Source organism: Metopolophium dirhodum, chromosome 8, assembly GCF_019925205.1.
Source record: "Metopolophium dirhodum isolate CAU chromosome 8, ASM1992520v1, whole genome shotgun sequence".
NCBI lineage: Eukaryota > Metazoa > Arthropoda > Insecta > Hemiptera > Aphididae > Metopolophium > Metopolophium dirhodum.
In genome coordinates this window covers 8556563-8575675 of record NC_083567.1, presented here as the reverse complement: position 1 = coordinate 8575675, position 19113 = coordinate 8556563, and the positions used below count along the sequence as shown (strand labels likewise).

At 29.0% G+C, this 19113-nt stretch overlaps 2 protein-coding genes across 5 annotated transcripts; one reads left to right on the top strand and one right to left on the bottom strand.

Moving 5' to 3' along the window:
* The first annotated feature begins 1060 nt into the window (after positions 1-1060).
* LOC132950060 (protein pygopus) lies at positions 1061-11631 on the top strand. Of its 4 annotated transcripts, XM_061021265.1 has the most exons (8): positions 1061-2226; positions 2314-2411; positions 2504-2620; positions 4006-4175; positions 6583-7508; positions 9815-9960; positions 10448-10550; positions 11461-11631. In XM_061021265.1, exons 2-8 carry the CDS (start codon positions 2374-2376, stop codon positions 11470-11472), a joined length of 1512 nt encoding a protein of 503 aa, XP_060877248.1. In that variant the 5' UTR covers positions 1061-2226; positions 2314-2373; the 3' UTR covers positions 11473-11631. The 4 variants fall into 4 exon arrangements, with proteins under 4 accessions (XP_060877248.1, XP_060877246.1, XP_060877245.1 ...); XM_061021263.1 differs by lacking the exon at positions 11461-11631 and having other exon boundaries at positions 1063-1953; positions 10448-11376; XM_061021262.1 differs by lacking the exon at positions 11461-11631 and having other exon boundaries at positions 1063-2226; positions 10448-11376.
* A 1472-nt stretch (positions 11632-13103) lies between these two features.
* Positions 13104-14531, bottom strand: LOC132950062 (syntaxin-18). Its single transcript, XM_061021266.1, has 2 exons — positions 13638-14531; positions 13104-13570 (listed from the first exon to the last, which is right to left on the bottom strand). The coding sequence occupies exons 1-2, from the start codon at positions 14391-14393 to the stop codon at positions 13319-13321; spliced, it is 1008 nt and encodes a 335-aa protein (XP_060877249.1). The 5' UTR covers positions 14394-14531; the 3' UTR covers positions 13104-13318.
* Positions 14532-19113: the final 4582 nt, after the last annotated feature.

The window sequence follows — 19113 nt, the reverse complement described above, 5'->3', positions numbered from 1 at the left end:
ATATATGTACTGTGTATTTGTGTATATATCTATATGACTATATACATGGTACGTACACAGTATTCCTGGGACGGTGAACCTCGCGGGTCGGGGTAGTTTTTATTCGGTTACAGGTGCATGCGGTAGGTATACAATATAATATACACTAAGACACATACACGCACACAAATATACATTATAGCATATACACAATACCGTGGCGTGGGAAGCAGCTGGGTGTTTGAGAGCATTGGCGTCGTAGTGTTGTATACTTGTATAAGAAAGGTGATGGGAGGGAGGGGGTAGTCACGAAGAGGTACACGAAATCCCATTTATTTGGAATTTTTGTGATTGGCTGGGTTGGGATTAGTTGTGAGGGTGGGGGGGGGGGGGTGAAGCGGGGGTGGTATATAGACATAATATAGTTGTAATATTTGTGGGTGGTTGTAGAAAAATGCTCGATCTTAGGGGTTTTGAGTCTCCACTCCGACAATATTATAAGTGCGCAACGTCACCGCTCTGGAGCATACAAATAAGAACCCACACCCGATGGCCGATATCACTGCTATACACAACTTGGAACACACCATTTATATAATATTATTATGAATATTACTGCGGCGGCGTTGAGCACGAAAACGAATATCATTATAATAATGTGGAAAAAAAAGAACAGCCGTCGGGCAATCTGATCGTGTGGCTGTGTGGCCTGCGCTCGCCGCTCACAATGCTACGGCGGCGACGACGTCACGACTCACAACGAGTCGATGGCGCGGGAACGGTGGGGAAAAAAAGGCGCTCTGCCGCCGCCGATTGAGAGATCAATACACCCTGGGCGCGGCGGCGGGGCGAGCGCTACACGCACCAACAACTACTACAACGACGACTGGTGTGACCGCGAGCCGGTCTTCGACCGCGGTAACCACGGTCCCGGGCAATGTCACGGATGTTACAAGCGTCCCGCACTTGCAACGTCACCGACATCGTGTCGGCCGATTGATGTTTTCGTTCGGCATTCCTGTCTGCCGCCGTCCTTGTCCAACTACTAAATATAGCGCGTACGCGGATCCGTTCTCGCCGCCGTATCTCGTCCGTACAATGCACGCGCATTATCGTTTCGTCTCCGTCTGATCACCCCCGGCCGCCACCGCCGCCACCGCTGTTCGTGTGTATTATTGTTTTGGTTTTTTTTTCTCAAACATTTTTTTCACATTATTATTATAACTATTATTATTATTATTATCATTATTACTATTATTATTATTATTATTATGTCGCCTCCCTCCACCCCGCGAGCCAGACACCGCGACTGAAGACGACGACGACGTTTTACGTTTTTCGCGATTTACGAAATCCTTTACTATCAACGTTTTCGGACGCACAGAATCCGGCCGCCGCCGCCGCCGCCGTCGCATTATTATTATTATTATTATTATTATTATTTTTAATATCGTCTTCTCCGCGGTTGAACAACACGTCCGTGCCGGCCATTGTGGCTGTCGACTGTCGAGTACACACCACCGTTCGCCCTTTTTCATTACATTATTATTTCATTTTTTTTTTTTCACTTCACTCCTCTCGTCGCGCCGAGTATATCCGTGCGTGCATGTGTGCGACCGTATATACGTGAGTTTGTGTGCGTGTTCGTGCGCGCGCGTCGTCTTGCACACATATATTATATATGTATATACGCGATATATAATACATATATGTATATAAATAATAACAGTTTATATACATAGAGAGTGATACGTGTATGTGTGCGGCGGTGTATATGTATTACAATAATAATAATAATATACGTATCGTACGTTTATACGCTTTATATGCGATACTGTACACGTTCGAAACGTAAACGGAAATAATTGCCGGCCGATGGCAGCGTAGGCAGAGCAGGCGGGTGTCAGCAGCAGCATACTCCGGTCCTCGGCCGCTGTAGAAGGAAGAATCCAATCGCGTCCGTCACAATTTTCCGTGAGTGGTGTAAATGTAAAAATACGATCGCGCGAACGGGAGGTTCTTTTTTACACCTACGTCTCCACACACTCGACTGTACGGCGTAGGCATTCGGGTTTCGTTTTTCGTCGTGTCTCATGTACGATGTCGCTCGATCCGTCCGAGTCTTCACTCCGATGGACTCGATTTTAAAATAGACGATCGACTGTACAATAATATCATTTTGTTATAACAGTATTATGTATTTTTACCTGCACAATTCAACAATATTACCGTGACGCGAGATATTGTGTAGGTACTAACCTGTGTTTGGTTTTTCGTCAGCGTATTTCGAGTTAGTTTATTTTTCGGTTAATTTTTTTTTTTTTTCGTTTCCAGATTTTTACGCCACAGTCATCGCTGTGATGCATTTGATACTCTGAGTTCCATCTATCAGCAATGAGCCACAACATGGGTGGTATGGCCCCTTACGTCACGTAAGTTGCTCTTAGTTTCCGGACATGCGTTTATCTACCGTCGTCCATCTGTGTACATACTTGTAATGGTCATGTGTGTTTGTTTCTAATAGGTTACCGAGAGGCCGTAATCAAATGGCGTACTACAATCAATGTCAAGACATGACGCCTCATATGCAGAGAGGCCACTGTTATCCAGACGATTTCAATAAAATGGGTGGACCCTGCTCGTATGTATTCTTTTTTTTTATTAAATAATTAGAAATTATGTTTTGTGAATGGTAATTCATATAATAAGGTAATACCGATCTTGAGTAAAATGTAAAACACCCTATAAAACTATGATATACCTAATAATCAAAATATATATGATAATACTTAAAATAATAAAATCAACACATAAACAAATTATTCTAATAACTAATCCTTATTCATTATTTTTTGTAGGTACTTAAAAATAATTTAAAATGTTTAAACAATTAATCAGGTACTTACCAAATTGTTTGCCAACCTTTGTTTATTATTATTCTATTAATTATATTTAGGTATATCATCTTATTTTTCTATTTTTACTCTTAAAATTAAGGTAACTAACAAATCATATAATTTAACAAAGGTACCTTAGTTGTACTTGGAATTTGAATTAAACCTTTTAACTTATTGTTAATAATATAATATTATTATCAATAATAGGTAATGTGATGTTGTTATTATTATTTGTTGGTGAATGCAGTAAACAATTTGAAATATAAATTAAAATAATTTTTTAGTAAGTTTTGTCTAATTTTTAAACTATCATTACTCTATTGATTTTTTGTCGATGACAGGTATTAAAAATTACATTATTTTTTGTGGTAGTTATAGTGTAAATATATTATTAAAATTAAAATATTAAACAAATGTTGTTATAAGGTACTTGCAATCGTAAATTAATTAGTTTAAAATAATTCTTTGAAGGTTTAACTGAAAATTGTAGTTATTAGATTGATAATTAAAAAGTAGTAGGTAATACAAATTGTTCTTATATGTGCTATTATTATTTTTATTTTTTTTCAGTTAGGTAGTTTTCTATAGTAAAAAACTGAAATAAATTTATTGTAAATAATCATTGATGTTTTAAAACATATTTTAATTTTACCAAAGTGCCAATGCCGACTTGCCTCAAGAGATACAATATTCTAGTGTTTTTACAAATAAGATCATTTAGGCTTGTTTTATTAAAAATGTACAGATATTATAATTCTCAAAAAATAAAAATAAAATATCAAAATTTGTTTAATTGATAAAAAAAGATATTATTCAGTAAGAATCAAAAACCATTTTGCCAACTATAATATAAAATGTTTTTAAATCTTAAATAAAAACTGGGCAATCATTTTATTTTGTTTCAAGTATTAAATTTTTATGTATAATTTGAGTGCCTCCAACATTATAAGTTAAGACTGATGATATTTCATTTGGTACTGAATAATACATTAAAAGCTAGTACCTTGTGATCAATAACGTGAACTTCAATAATTTATTTCTAATAAACTCTAATTAATTTGAATTATCTATTTATAAAATAAATATTTGAACAATTTGTAATTTGTATTTACCTATTTTAATTTTATAGGATGTTGCCTATGGGCAATGAGTTTAAATCGCCCATGATGACTCCAGATCCACCACCACCACCCCCAGCTAAGAAGAAGCGGCGTACTTCCAATGCTGCTACTGTGACGAATCATGCACCTCAACCACCACCTCCATCACCTCAAGATTTACTTCCACCACCTTTAACTGGTAAAATTAAATAAACATAATATTTAAGCTTTAGTGAGAGTTACAATATTTATTCCCCCCCAATATTAGGTATTTATTGTGCTGGCCTTCAACTAATGAACCAAACCAATATTTTATTCGATAAGGGTAATTTTTTTTATGGATGTTTGAAGAAAAATTGACTATACTACGGAAACTATACATGGAACATAATATGGGAAAAATGTGTAAGGATTAGTAGTATATACACATATGTCATGTAATAGACCTAATATTATCATTAGAATATATTCCTATTTAGACCTAAACCTTTATCTACTCAATGTTAGACACTTAAGTCCTAAATTTAATTTAACGCTAGGTTGTGTATTCGTTTAAAATGTGTATATATACATTGAAAAATATATTAAACAAAGTTATTTTATCTTTTTTGAAACCTATCTAATTTTATTATAGATAGTCCCAGATCCATTACCTTATAACTCATTTCATTGATAAATCTTAAATAGATCTCAATAAAGAATTTAGAATAATATGCACACAAATTCATAGTTATAGATAATAGCTCCATTTAGATTGAACATTAAAGATAAGATAAGTATAATACACCATACATTTTGAACTTTTAAAGGTCTTTAATGTATTTTAGATTTATAAACAATCAAATATATGTTAACAGGTATAGACTTCAAAATTATTTATTTAATTCAACCTCAATTAAAATCGACTTTAATAAATCGTCATTAATTAATATTTAGTTTTCCTACTCCAAAAACTTAATAAATATTTTTAAAAATCTTCTGAGGAATTTAACGAACTATATTTTCTAAATTAAAACTTTTAGTTCATTTCTAATAATATCTCTATAAAAACCTATTCATATGCGTACATTTTATTTCATTAATGATGAAATAAACATTTATTTAATATATATTTATGTCAATACTCAGTACTGAATAACATTCTTGAATACCTAGTCTTTAAAAAATCCAAAACTTAAAAGCATTTAATTTAAAGGATTTGATTACTAATTTTTTTATGAAAGTATAGTTTTATATTATTTTTCCTCAAATTATGTGTTGGTCAACGTTCTCTTGCCAATAAAGATCTCAACATTTTATTTGGTATTTTAGAATAAACCATAGAAAATCTCACCTGTTTTATGATATTGTTTAATCTATTTTTTTATTGAGTTTTAATTAGGAACTTTCAAAATGTTCATAAAATAATTTTAAAAATAAAAACTACTAATACCACAGCGGATAAAAATATTAATTCACACGCATACATGTCACATAGTTTAGTAGGTCACGAACAATTGTTAACTAAATTTTCTTTGTAGTAAATTATGAGCTAACATCAAACTTCTATCTAATTTATCAAGAACGTGCCGATAAGCATAAAACATGTGATTAGATATGACATAACTATGATTTAGCATATTTATACTGTATGAGAACCTGTTTTGGCTGTAGACAATAATGTTAAAACAAATATAATATTTTGCTATTACATGCTGATAATAATGATTAATACAGCTTAGATTACTGCACGTAATTTAAGAAAAAAAAATCTTCATACAATATTAAAATTAAAGCTTCTAACCTGTTACAACAAAATCTAGATATTTTGTTTTTTTTTAATTAAAACTTTAGCGCTTGAACCAGAAAAAAAAGATTCATACATTTATATTATAATACTTATAAAAATAAACAATTTTAAACAAGAACATAATATCAAAATTCAATAAATTCTTAATTTTCTTCGCTAAGAATCCTAAACAACATGTTATTAATTGGAAGTAAAATCTATTAGTATACTACTGATAAATATTGGAAATATCTATAAATCAACTAAACTTAGTACATTCAACGTCACCGTCAATTCTACATGCGAGCATTGGTGGACATTGTGATTTTACCTGCGAGCGCCGGTTGCGGCTTGTGAATATGGTAGATTTTATATAATAGTCAATACGTTAATGAATTTCCATTTCAAATGTACATGGCCCCATTTACTCTTGTCAGTTACATATTTATTAACATCAGCCATGGATGCCCATTTACTGATATAAACACTGTATTGATATAGGTGTTGAACGTGTTATAGCTTAAAGATTGTTAATCCTTGTTTAACTACTCGATATTGCTAATGTTTCCATATAGTAGTTATAAGTATATAGTATTTCAGGTACCTCAAAAACAGTTGTTCACCTCTGTATATCTAGTATATTATGTCCTAAGTAAAATGTAAAACTATAATGCCATTACCATAACCAATTTATATCTTGTACTTTGGTGAATTATTAAACTATTATTATCCAACTAACCATATTTTGCATTTAGTGAATTAAATAATAAATAATAATAATATGTTATAAATTATATTAAATTCATATTAATAATATAAACATTCAATTTTTTTTTAGGTTATGGAGATACTATAGTTGCTTCAAACCCTTTTGATGACACCCCACCACCACAAGTTATGAACACAAATCATATGAACAGACAAATGATGAATTCTAGACCCATGATGTCTGGTAGCCCTTGCCACCAAATGGGTGGCTCACCTATGAATTGTGGTCCACCTATGGGTAGCCCAATGGGTGGACCTTGTGGTAGTAGCCCACATAGAAATCCTATGGTATGCGGACCCCCTATGATGAGTTGTGGTGCACCAGGGAATAGTCCACATGCCTTATCTATGAATCGAAGTCCTTCTGCTATGGGCAGTCCACATATGGTGCCAAATATGCGTGGCAACAGCCCTATGGAATGTGCTGCCATGGTAAAACCGTCTCTGAATTGTGCTTCGCCTATGGGTAGTCCCATACCTCAAAATACCAATATGAACATTCATCCACCAATGTCTAGTCCCATGACAATGGGTCCTTCACCACTTAACGGTCATCCTAACTCAGGTCCTGGTGGCAGTCCCATGATGATGGGTCGAGGTGGGCCTTCACCTTTAACAAATAGTCCAATGTCTATGAATATGCCAGTAAGTTCAGCAGACATGAATGATATGGGTCCACACATGTCAGTAGACAATAATGGGTGTCCAGTACGTGGGCCTCCGTGTCCAGGATCCAACAACATGACATCTGTTTCCATGGCTTGTAGGCAACCAATGTCAAATCAGCAGTGCAATAGTATGCCAGGACCCAGTAATATGATGAACTGTCCAAGAGGTATGCCCTGTCCCCAAATGATGCGAGGTCCACCACAACCTTCTGAACAACATAGACTTATGCCCCCTATGATGCATCATTCTCAAATACCTAATAGTCAACAACCAGGTGGATATGGGCCTGGACCTAATTCTAAGCCAATGCCAGTATCGGCTGGAAAGGTACAAGAATATATTATTAAATCTATAAACTAAATTAATTTGATTTGATTTATATATAATATATGTATTATATGTATAAACCATATCTGTATTATTATGGGTTGATTTAATGTTGCATTTTTAATTAAGGGTTCTCGCTATGGCTATTATTTAAAGGACAACATTTTGGCAATTTTTAATCTAATTTTAGCCGCCTGGGATATGTGTTAGTTGTAAACGATTATTACTATGAGTGAAATTCAATGCGGGCATCACTCTTGTACACACATGCACATGTCAACAACTCGATAACAATAAAAAATTTACTATACACATTTTACGACAACTTATTTATTGTTTTGACAAAATTAACATTGTCTGATTTTAATTCTGAAAAAATATTTGAATTCAGCAGAAAAATTACTGTAGGTTGTACAAAATACTTTCCAATTTTAATTATGATTTGAAAAAACTCATATTTTCAAGTTTTTAATTACAGTTTACAATAATATAAGATTTTTTTTTCAAAAGGTATTCCGTACGATCTATAGACAATTTTCTGCTGTTATAATTTTTTTCAGAATCATTTCAGATAACGTAAAATAACTTTAATTTTGTCAAAACTTAAGGTCTTTTGATCTAAAATTGACACGGTAGTCAGGCTTCTTAATGGTTTGTTTGCGATATTATTTAAGCTCAGCGGTAATCAATGAAAATAGTTTCTAACTAACACTACTATATAATTTAAAATTAAAATTAATTTTTGAGATAATGATTCTGATTAAAACTGTGTAATAGAGTTCAGTGGGATGATTTAAAAGAGGTTGTTATTGAATGTAGCTTGGAGATCTCGAATACTTATGATTTTTATAAAAATAATATATAATATAATAATAATATAAAAATATACTATATGGTAATCACAACTTGAAGTGTTTCTAAATATTTGGCCTGGTTAACCAGTATGATTCGGTCTTTTTTTTTTTTTTAATAATAGCCAATAGAAGCAAAGTTATAAAATAAATATTAGATATAATTTTATAAGTATTAAGTAAACCTGACATTATTTAATATTATACGACTAATCTGTTGACTGTCAATAAATTGGAGTACCTACTTAATACAAATATTTCAAAATGATTGGCTTATTATTAAATATAAAAATAATTTATCAAATTTGTTGATTGTATTATGAAGTAAATATTTCAATTTAACTAATAAAAGTATGAAATAAAAATATTATTCATCAAAAGAAAATACCAATTGGTTTTTCATGGTAATTATATTTTTACATTTGATTGAAGAATTAATCTATTTTGAAACAAAGTGTTTTTAAAAATAAGCATAAAACTGTACAATATATTAAGTAAAAAAAAAAAAAGTCTGCTATCAACTATACTTAGACAATTTTTATTTCCAATTTATTCTTTCCTTCGGTTCATAAGTTAATTTATACATTAGAAAATGTTTTAAACATTCACATTTTAATCAGGTATTTACTTTAAAATCTCAACAATTGTTTTTAAATTTAGAATAAATCACAATCATTAATATTCTATGCAGATTTTAAAGCAAACATCCATGGTAACCTATGGTGAAGTATTTAAGTACTAATAGTACCTATGGTAAAGTACTAAAGTTTAAAAAGTCTTAATTTTATTGTTTTTTATTATTTTTACTAATTATATTGTATTATTTAATTTTATAAAACGAGTAAAGATTAACAATTATTAAATTGTTATTGTGATTACTTCAATTAAAGCTTGAATGTTCATCCAATTAAAATCATTCAAGAGTAATGAACATGAATTTGGCATTATATTTACCCAAAGTGGAATTATACCATTTTTTTTATTCATATTCTATACATATATCAAAATATGTGTTACAATAATTAAGATATCAGTAAAATTGACTATCTTTTAATGAATTTACAAATTTAATACATCTAGTGTTTTTATCTTGACAAATCCAAACTAAAAAAAGGTGCAATTCCAATTAAAAAATATTGTTTTGCTACGCATTTTATGAAAACAAAAAGGTTAAATAAATTGAATGTTTCAAAATCAAGTGTCATTATAAGACCTTAAAGGCCCACACATACTGTGTTAGTAGCGTTGACGTCGCTAAAACAATAGAATACTGCCACCGCTGCAGTGTATGCAGTAAACATATTCCTAATCAAATTAATGCTCATCTAGCTAAAATATTTAGTGTTACTTTTAATTGTAATCACATTGTATATTTAAATGCGAAATATATGTATAAAATTATTTATAAATTATAGTTGCTTATAATCTGAACTTTTAATGATTTAATGATTTCAGATATACCCTCATGATCAACCAATGGTATTTAATCCACAGAATCCAAATGCCCCACCAATTTATCCTTGTGGTAACTGTCATAAAGAAGTTCATGACAATGATCAAGCTGTCTTATGTGAATCTGGTTGTAATTTTTGGTTTCATAGGTATTTATTAAAAATATGAAATAAATATATTTGTATTATTATATGAATGTATAGTGTTGCACAACCATTTTTTGTTAAGTTTAGATATTTTTTCATTTATATTGATATTGTATCGTAATATTAAATAACAAACAATAGGTATCAATTTCATAATATCGATAAAAAAGTGTATCAACAGATTTTTTGGACTCTTAATAGCTCTTTATTACAATTCTGTCAAACAAATTATATGTAATATACTTATATTGTTGTTTGGCGTTATCTGATGAAAAAATTTAATTTATTTGTTATCCAGAGATAAATAAATAAAAAATACAAATATTTTGATATCAATATTGATGTTTTTTCGATGTTTTCTCACATAAATATCTGAAAATGTATTCAATATTGATAGCATTGTGCATCACACTATTATTGAATAGACATTTATATAATAAATATATAATTTAATTTAATTATAATATTAATGTATTGTAAATATTTTCAGGGTTTGTACAGGCTTAATGGAGCCTGCGTTCCAGTTACTTACTGCTGAAGTATACGCTGAGTGGGTGTGTGACAAATGTCTACAAACAAAAAATATACCTTTGGTAAAATACAAACCCTAACGAATACATTTTACATCTCTCAACCCTAAATTACTTTAGCTATCATGCACTGAACGTTACAATATTAACAGTACTTCAAACCTTCAGTGGATTAAGTACTTAATCTCAGTTACGAGCATTAACGTAATTTCAAATACTTATTATTCATGTATGGATTATAATTTATATGAAATCAAAAATAATTATTTTTGAGTTATTATCAGTCTTATAATTTTTGTTTTATATTTATGTATGTGTGCATATATATATATATTATATATATATTACATATATTTTTTTATTGAGTTACGACTGAGGTTCAAAATGATAATGTGTAGCGTATAAAAATTCCTCCTTTGTACTCATCAGTATTTCAACTACTTGCATACATTGAGCGTTTTGCCATTTGATTTTTATTTGGCATTTAAAAAATCTAAAGTTCCTTCAAATATACAACAAATTGGGCCTTTTCCTTTTCAATCTACTAATGCATTGTCTTATTGCCACTTTTATCTTCTTTATAATTTTACTTTTATTACTTTTTTCACAAATGAATTGTTTTTATATAATGCAGAATGCTCTTAACAATGTCATGATTTATTATATATTTGTGTATATCTATTATCATTGATTATAAATACTTGTGTTTGTAATCAATGATGTAATGAAAAAATTTTTTTTTTAGAAAATAATTTAACACAATCAATATGTTTGTACATAGTTAGTTCAATTAAAAAATATATTAAAACCGAGAAACTTATGAACTTGAGATTGTAAGTTCTAAGTGTTACATGTAACTAAATAAAGTAAAATAAAAAATTTGTAATCATTTTTGTATTTTTATAATTCACTCTAGTGGCTATTGTATTTCTCTCAATTTAATATATAATAATGAAATCACACTATTTTGCAGATTGTTCAATGAATATTTGTACATCTAGAGCAATTAGCAGAACAATCAGTTTGTATTTTTTCTGGATTATAAATGTCATCAAGTTCCAAGCAACCATTTATTACTATATTCAACTGATCATATTGAATGGTGTATTTTTAAAAACTTCAAGTACAATTTTATATTATATTGTTTTCAGTGAAATATTTTATGGCTTTAGTTGTATTATAATTGATATGCTAAAGCAGTCGGTATTTATTTCAAATTTATTGAAATAATTTAATAATTATACCATGATAAAAAAATACGGCAAATGACTATAACAAATTTATTATATTATATTGTATAATACATTACCGCCAATAGTATATAATATGTTATAATATCATATACCTATTCATAACAATATGATCTAAGTCTGAGATCATCTCGGTCACAATAAATAGAAATTAGCACAGCCTTAGACAAGATGGTCTTAATATTTTTTTATCTACCAAAGACAAAACAAAATTACTTATTTAAATATATGGGTATTATAAAAAATTATATTATATCACTAATTTATTCAACAATTTCAACATAAAGCACGATTAAAGATATACATATAAATATATATATATATATAAAAGTGACATAAGCTTACTTTAAAAAAAAAAAACCAATTATTATGTTGTTTTATGCAACTGAATAACTAGAAAAGTATGTTCTAACAATATTTATTTAATTATACACTCGTGAGGATTTAATAGCGTTAAAATTCCAAGACCCCGTGGACTGGGATGATTACCAAATGGAACAGGTTTTCAATTTGTGCGTCATGGCTCCCAGAGGTGTCACGGTTATTATCACGAACAAAGATATCTTAGTTTCTGGTTATTATCAAGGAAATCACGACCGCAATAAATAATGTAAATTTGGTTATTTTATTATCATTTTTTGTATGAAATGTTTAAATTATTTTTGAAAATCATAAGAGCTGTGACTAAAGTTGAAAAACCCCTTTCCCCTGACATAAAAATATGTTACAATTTAAATTATAATTAAGAGTTAGATAAATCTGATAATTATTAATTTGTTTCATCAGATCTATTAACTAAATAATGATACATCTAGTTAATATTTTTAGCGTTTAGGCTTGAAAAAGCATTTATTAAGATAACTTAGTCAAAATATTGTTTATTAAGCGTGTGAAAAATATTTTGAAAATACTCCTTGAGTAAAACTATTAGTTATACTGTTCTACTATTCAACAGTCAATATACCAAACGGCATGAATTTTTGTATTAGGTACAATATTCGTCTAATTTACTATTTAATCATTTTAATGAATCACAACTGGTTCAAAATTTCATTAACGCATGGCGTAAATACAAATTTCTCTTACACTGCTACCTTCTTGCATATGTTGAGGTTCAGTTTGAAAAAAATTGAATTCCTTAAATACCTTCAATTTTTTTATCCAACTCATTGCTTATTTTTATCTTGTACTATGTTGTGTGTATTGTTTTTATAATAAAAAATAGTTTTAAAACAATTTCACGATTTATTATATAAAATATTTGTATATACATTTTGCCATTGAATGCAACTCATAATTATTTTTAATTTTATTATTTTCAGTGAAAATTAATGACTTGCGTGGATTCAGATTATAATAATTGAAATGTTAAAACAACTTCTATGTATTTCAAAAGTTTAAAAAAATGATAATTGTTTGCAAGAAATATCAAAACAGCTGAATGAATAAATAATACTATATCAAACTTAATAAATTAATAACCAAAGATACATAAAATCTTCACAACAAGTTCACCTTATCCAAATCACTTTCAACAATGACAATTTTCTTTAGTTGTGGTTTTGGTATAACATATCACATTTAATCATTGTACCAATCTAAAAATAGTAAGGTAAATGAAAGTACTAATATAAAGAACAATATATACACTCTAAGACCAGCGTTGGTTTGTATCGCTGATCTTATTTCAGTGTTAGCATCAACAATGTTCTCAGTAGTATTAACTGCGATTGTGTCTATCCTCTCGAGATCCTGATCTTGTTCCAATATTTTTTCAGTAAACAACTCTTGTAACTCAGCGATTCGTACAGCTTTGGACTCTATATTCCTCACCTAAGAGAAAATTCAGCTCAATAAGAAGTTAGCAAACGAAACAATTCTAAAGTAAAGTTGTACATACTTCATTTGATAATTGATTTAATTCATTGTACATTTCTATATTTTCGGCTTCGAACATTTGCAATTCTTCTGGTGACAATTCATCATCTAGTTGAGCTGCATACTGTCGGTCAGCAGCTTCATACTCAACAGCGGCTGCGTTATTGGTTTCTTTTGGGGGTTGAAAACCGTGAGTTAAGTTGCTCAACTTTGAAACGTTTTCATACTCTAGACACCTTTGGGCTCGAGTTGCTTTGATCTCTGCAAACAACTTAGTAACGGATTTTTGCCGCCATTCAACATAGCGTATGATCTGCCATCTATGATCGTCAATTTGACTGCAATCACCTGTCAAACTCTTTTTGAGCACGATCAACTGTTGACCGCACGTTTTGATGATGTGCTGCGCGCCAATATCGATTTTGTCACGGTCCGCATCTGTTAACGTAGTCTGCTGATTAAAAGCCTGGACGTCGATATAGTCCTTAAAGTGGCGGTTCAAGAAGTCTGTTAGCTTGACTAGATCGTTGACGATATCCTTAGCCCTACGAGAAAATTCGTCTCTACGTGGCTTACGTTGCTTCAGAATATCCACCTGTGGCGGTGCTGGAGACCCGAACGCCCTGTTTCTCGTTTTGATAGTCTTGACATACGCTTTGAACACGGCTGTCTTGTCCATTTTAACTACAGAATCATCGTCTGATAAATTTAAACTAAAAAAATTGAGGGTGACGAAGAAATTCGGAAGAATTATATTTTGAAAATTCCCCGCTATCATTATTTGTTATTTATTATTGTCGTGATAGCAAATATTGTGGTATCTATTAAGTCGTGGATTTAAAAAATATTAAACCGTGGTCACGGTGATAAGTCAGATAAATAGTGGTACATAATAGACCGCCATTTTTTCGTTCAAATATCATGGCAATAATACAAAATTGAAAATAATATTATTATTATTATAGTCTATGATCAAAGATCAATGTCACTCGGTATTTCGTTTGAATCGTTCGACGTACACCATTGCTCTATGCTTATTTTTCTAATGGATTAACTGCGTATGTTCGTATCAATATATTTCTAAATAGGTAACTGTTGTAGCCTTGTAGGGTATACTCCGTTGCCGACCATCCCTGATCTTCCTTAAGAGGATATCAACGTACTGTTTGTTTTCTCCCTATGGGCCCACGCGCAACATAGAAAAACGCATTTACGCAGAATCATTTTTTTTTTATGTTCTGAATACCTAATCTTAGGGTATAATCACCCATTACAAAAATGATAGAGAATAATATTTTTGAAGGTATGACATTGTATGGATGTTTAATATGTATTGTCTCAAAACAATTTAAACATCATTTAAATTTACAAAATCATAAAAAATGATTTTATGTGAAAGTGTTTTATTTATGTTGCGCGTGGGTCAGACATAAAACAAATATTGCACTGAGCCACTGACATCGTATTAAATACTGCTATATCAGTAATACAATTTTTTTTTTTTAATTCCACGGTTAAGTATTTTACATTAATATTATACTTAGGACGCATTTTAATCACTGTGACACTGCTAGCTTGTAATTAGGTATACAATAAATAAAGAAGACAATTATTATACTCTTATAGTCTTATAAAAATGTAGATACTTAATACTTACATAGTTAGGTATATGATTAAGACTTATATAAGATTGAAAAATGTATTTCAACTGTTTAAAATCTTTAAAATTTGTACTACAACTATATTATTATTTATTATAATATATTTTAAATACTGTCCATATCTCTGTATGGCTTTATACCGCAGACAATCAGACAATTTATATTCAATTTATTATACTATACCTATAATAATTTATAATATTATATACTATATTACTACATATTAAATACCTTTTACATTTTATAGATACCTACTAATATGTTAATTTCTTCTCTGTATTATTGCTTAGTTATTATTAGTACTATTATTTAACAACAACAATAATTCGCAATCATTATAATTTATAAACGATTAAAAATGAATTACTAACATTCTTCGCACAATTATAATAAAATCGTGGATAAATGGAGGCGTGAAAATCTGTAAGAGAGACACAACACCATGGATCACAGAATAAATTAAATTACATTATATTATAAAATGTAATATTAAATTATACCAACTTCATTACTTTAATGTTTCATAAGGTAACAATATTATTATATAGTATATTAAAATAATAAACATTTTGAGTACCTATTCACTTATTTATTTGTAATAAATTCGAATTTAAATACCGTATAAATACATAATATATATACCTACTCAAAATATTTATTATTTTCATTCCAATGTATGAATGTAGATTTTTCTCGATTTTTTTTGGTAGTTTTATTTTATGTCTACGGTGTCCCTAATATATTTAGTTTTTTATATCTTAAATAGTACCTATCTAAAACATTTATAATGGGGTTTTGTTAAAAAAAAGTTTTTAACTGACACAAATATTGTATTAAAATAATATAAAACAATGAAGTGTTAACCTGTGGTAGTCTCAGTAAACGAATTGAGTTACCTGAGGTAGTCAAAATAACCAATGAGTACCATATTTTTATTTTTTACCTACCTAAATTATTCAAAAACAATGTCATCATGACCAGGTCATGAGTAAAACATTTTAGATTGAAAAAAAACATTTAAATGGGAATGTTTAATATTATTACTAAGTCCAAAGAATATAAATTAATAATTGTATTCACGTGCTAACAACCTATACAGGATGTAACTTTGCAGTCACCCCTGCTTGCACACATGACCATATGTTCCTGATGTGTCATTTTGATTGGTAATTTTCAACGGTTTTTATTTTCCGGTATTCTACATTTGTGTATGAAAATTGCCTACTTCAAACGCCTTAAACTGATTAATAAATTATATTATATTATATTGATAACTGATGCAGTGGCATACTATTCTATAGAGTATAGGCTATAAAACACATGCATACAAAATCATCTAGAATTTTCTCTAATAAATTAAACTAAAATATATTACAATACATAAACTTGTCTTAAGCATTATATTTAATAAGTTAGTTAATATTCATTAAAGAATTAAGTATTTATTCAAAAATTAATATAAAAAAATAAAATATATTAAAGGGAAAACTATTCAAACTACTCAATTATTTTATATTATGAACTAACAAAAATTAATAAATACTAAATAAGTAATAACCTTAAAATCATATATGATATATTGTATTAAACATTCAATTTTAAAAGGTAACCACGACCTAAAAAGTAAAAATTAAACTACCATAATATTTTTGATAAAAACTACCAACGGATTATTATAGCACAATATGAATATTTTTGAAATTATTTGAATGTTGTGTAGTTTAAAATAAGCCGAAAAGGATACAGAGGATGGAAACATGTTTTTTTCTAAAAGTACCTAACTATGCAGCTATTAGTATTATAAATGTATGATGTATATTTTGTGGACAGCAAATACATTATTTAACAGTATAGTTAGCTTATTTTATAATATTTTTTTTATGTTCTTATTCTTTTGTCTCGTGTTTTTCAATAAAGTATTCAAAAAGTAAAATAATGATCATTATCTTGGTGGATAATGTTTTGATGGTTGATAAAAATATGATTACCTTTAGCAGCAGATAAATCACAAATAATGTTGAATATCATAAACAAAATATTGTTTTTGTGATTATTTTATTAGACAAAATAAAAATTTTATCTTATTTTCTAATATTATAATAAATTGTGTTTGTTTTTATGATTGATCTATATTCTATACATAGGTACAAGGTACTTACTAACATACACAAACGATTCGTGGTAAAATTATTCTGAATTACATTATGCGCGATTGTTTTAGGAAAAGTCGATGTATTAAATGTATAATATTGTGTTAGAATATCATAAATATGGATTATAACAACATCATTAGGTACTAAAACTCAAAACTCAAAACAGTCAAAACAAAAATTAAAATATATTATATTTATCTATTTAATTTTCTTATAACATTCAGTGTGATGAATTATTTATTATTTTCATTATTATTACCATAATTGTGTTTATTATGAAATACTATATAATATACCAAGACACTAGGTCCTTGTATTAACTTATAGTTATATAATTGTATATTGTTATTAATAACTATAGATAGAACACCTAAGAATGCCCAACAGCATAATATTAGAAATATTTTATAAATACGATTATTCAATTTTACTAGGTATAATTGTACATTTCCTTGATTAGATGGATTCGACGTATTCAGTGTTTATTCACTTTATTCTATAATATTGCTTATTGCTTATGTTTACCTTTATTGCATAACATGGGCTGAGTAGTAAATAATATAATGAACTTTATAATATAATAGTTCAATGGTTGCATTAACTATAATATATTTTTATATAAATATCTATATCCGGTTATCGCCATGATATTTGGCATTTCGATAATTACTTAGTTAATTAGTAATAATAAGTATACATAGATCTTAATAATATAATATGTTAACAATTTATAAATTAGTATTTAGTATATTACACAAGAATAATTGTGTCCAAAAATATTCCAAAGAAAAATAACCGAACAAAAATATATTAAATGGAAAAATATGTATAAGAAATTATATTTATAACAACATTTTTGCACCTAAATGCTTTGAAAAAAGCCAAACTAGTTTCCTAATAACTTATTTAAAAAAAATTAAGTAACAAATTAAACATCTTGGAAATGGAAAAAAAATGTATCCTAAACCATTGTTATTATTTAACATATTTGTTGACCGTTTTGACAAGTTCATTTTTTTACACTAAAAAACAATTGAATTTTGATTTCATTAATTTATATTCAACAACAATTTTCGAGGATAACATTTTTTGAAAGAGATACCTTTGTCGAACAAATATGGTGGGAATCTTTTTGCTTTACATTTTAATATTTTATACTGTTTTATAAAAGTTTGAATACCTATATTATGTTCTTGTTTAGGCTGTTACAACTTATTTCGATTAAATTTCAAATCACGTTCAAAAGTGTAAATATTAAACGTTTTTAGATTCTGAGCCAAAGAAACGAATAAAAATAAAAATAATGATTTTAGTTATTTTGTTGTAATGTATAATATTAGTTCAACTTACAGGCTATAATAAAATATAATATCCAGACTGACAAACCGTCTCCGCTCAGAATCGTTTTTCGTAAACAATGATGTGATATCATTGAGTTCCAATTTAATACAATCCATTATACAGTGACCGACTTGTCACCTACTGTACAGCAGAGCTACATCCACTTACCCGCTTTTTATATTTAACATTATGCAAAAAATCGTAGTATTTTTATTATGCTAGTAAAATTAATAGCGCATAAATGCATTTAAAATAATTGTATGCTGTTTCACATTACAAACAAAATCTCTTTAGACGTATCCCATAATTGCATCACATGATGGGAAGAACACCCTTACGGGAA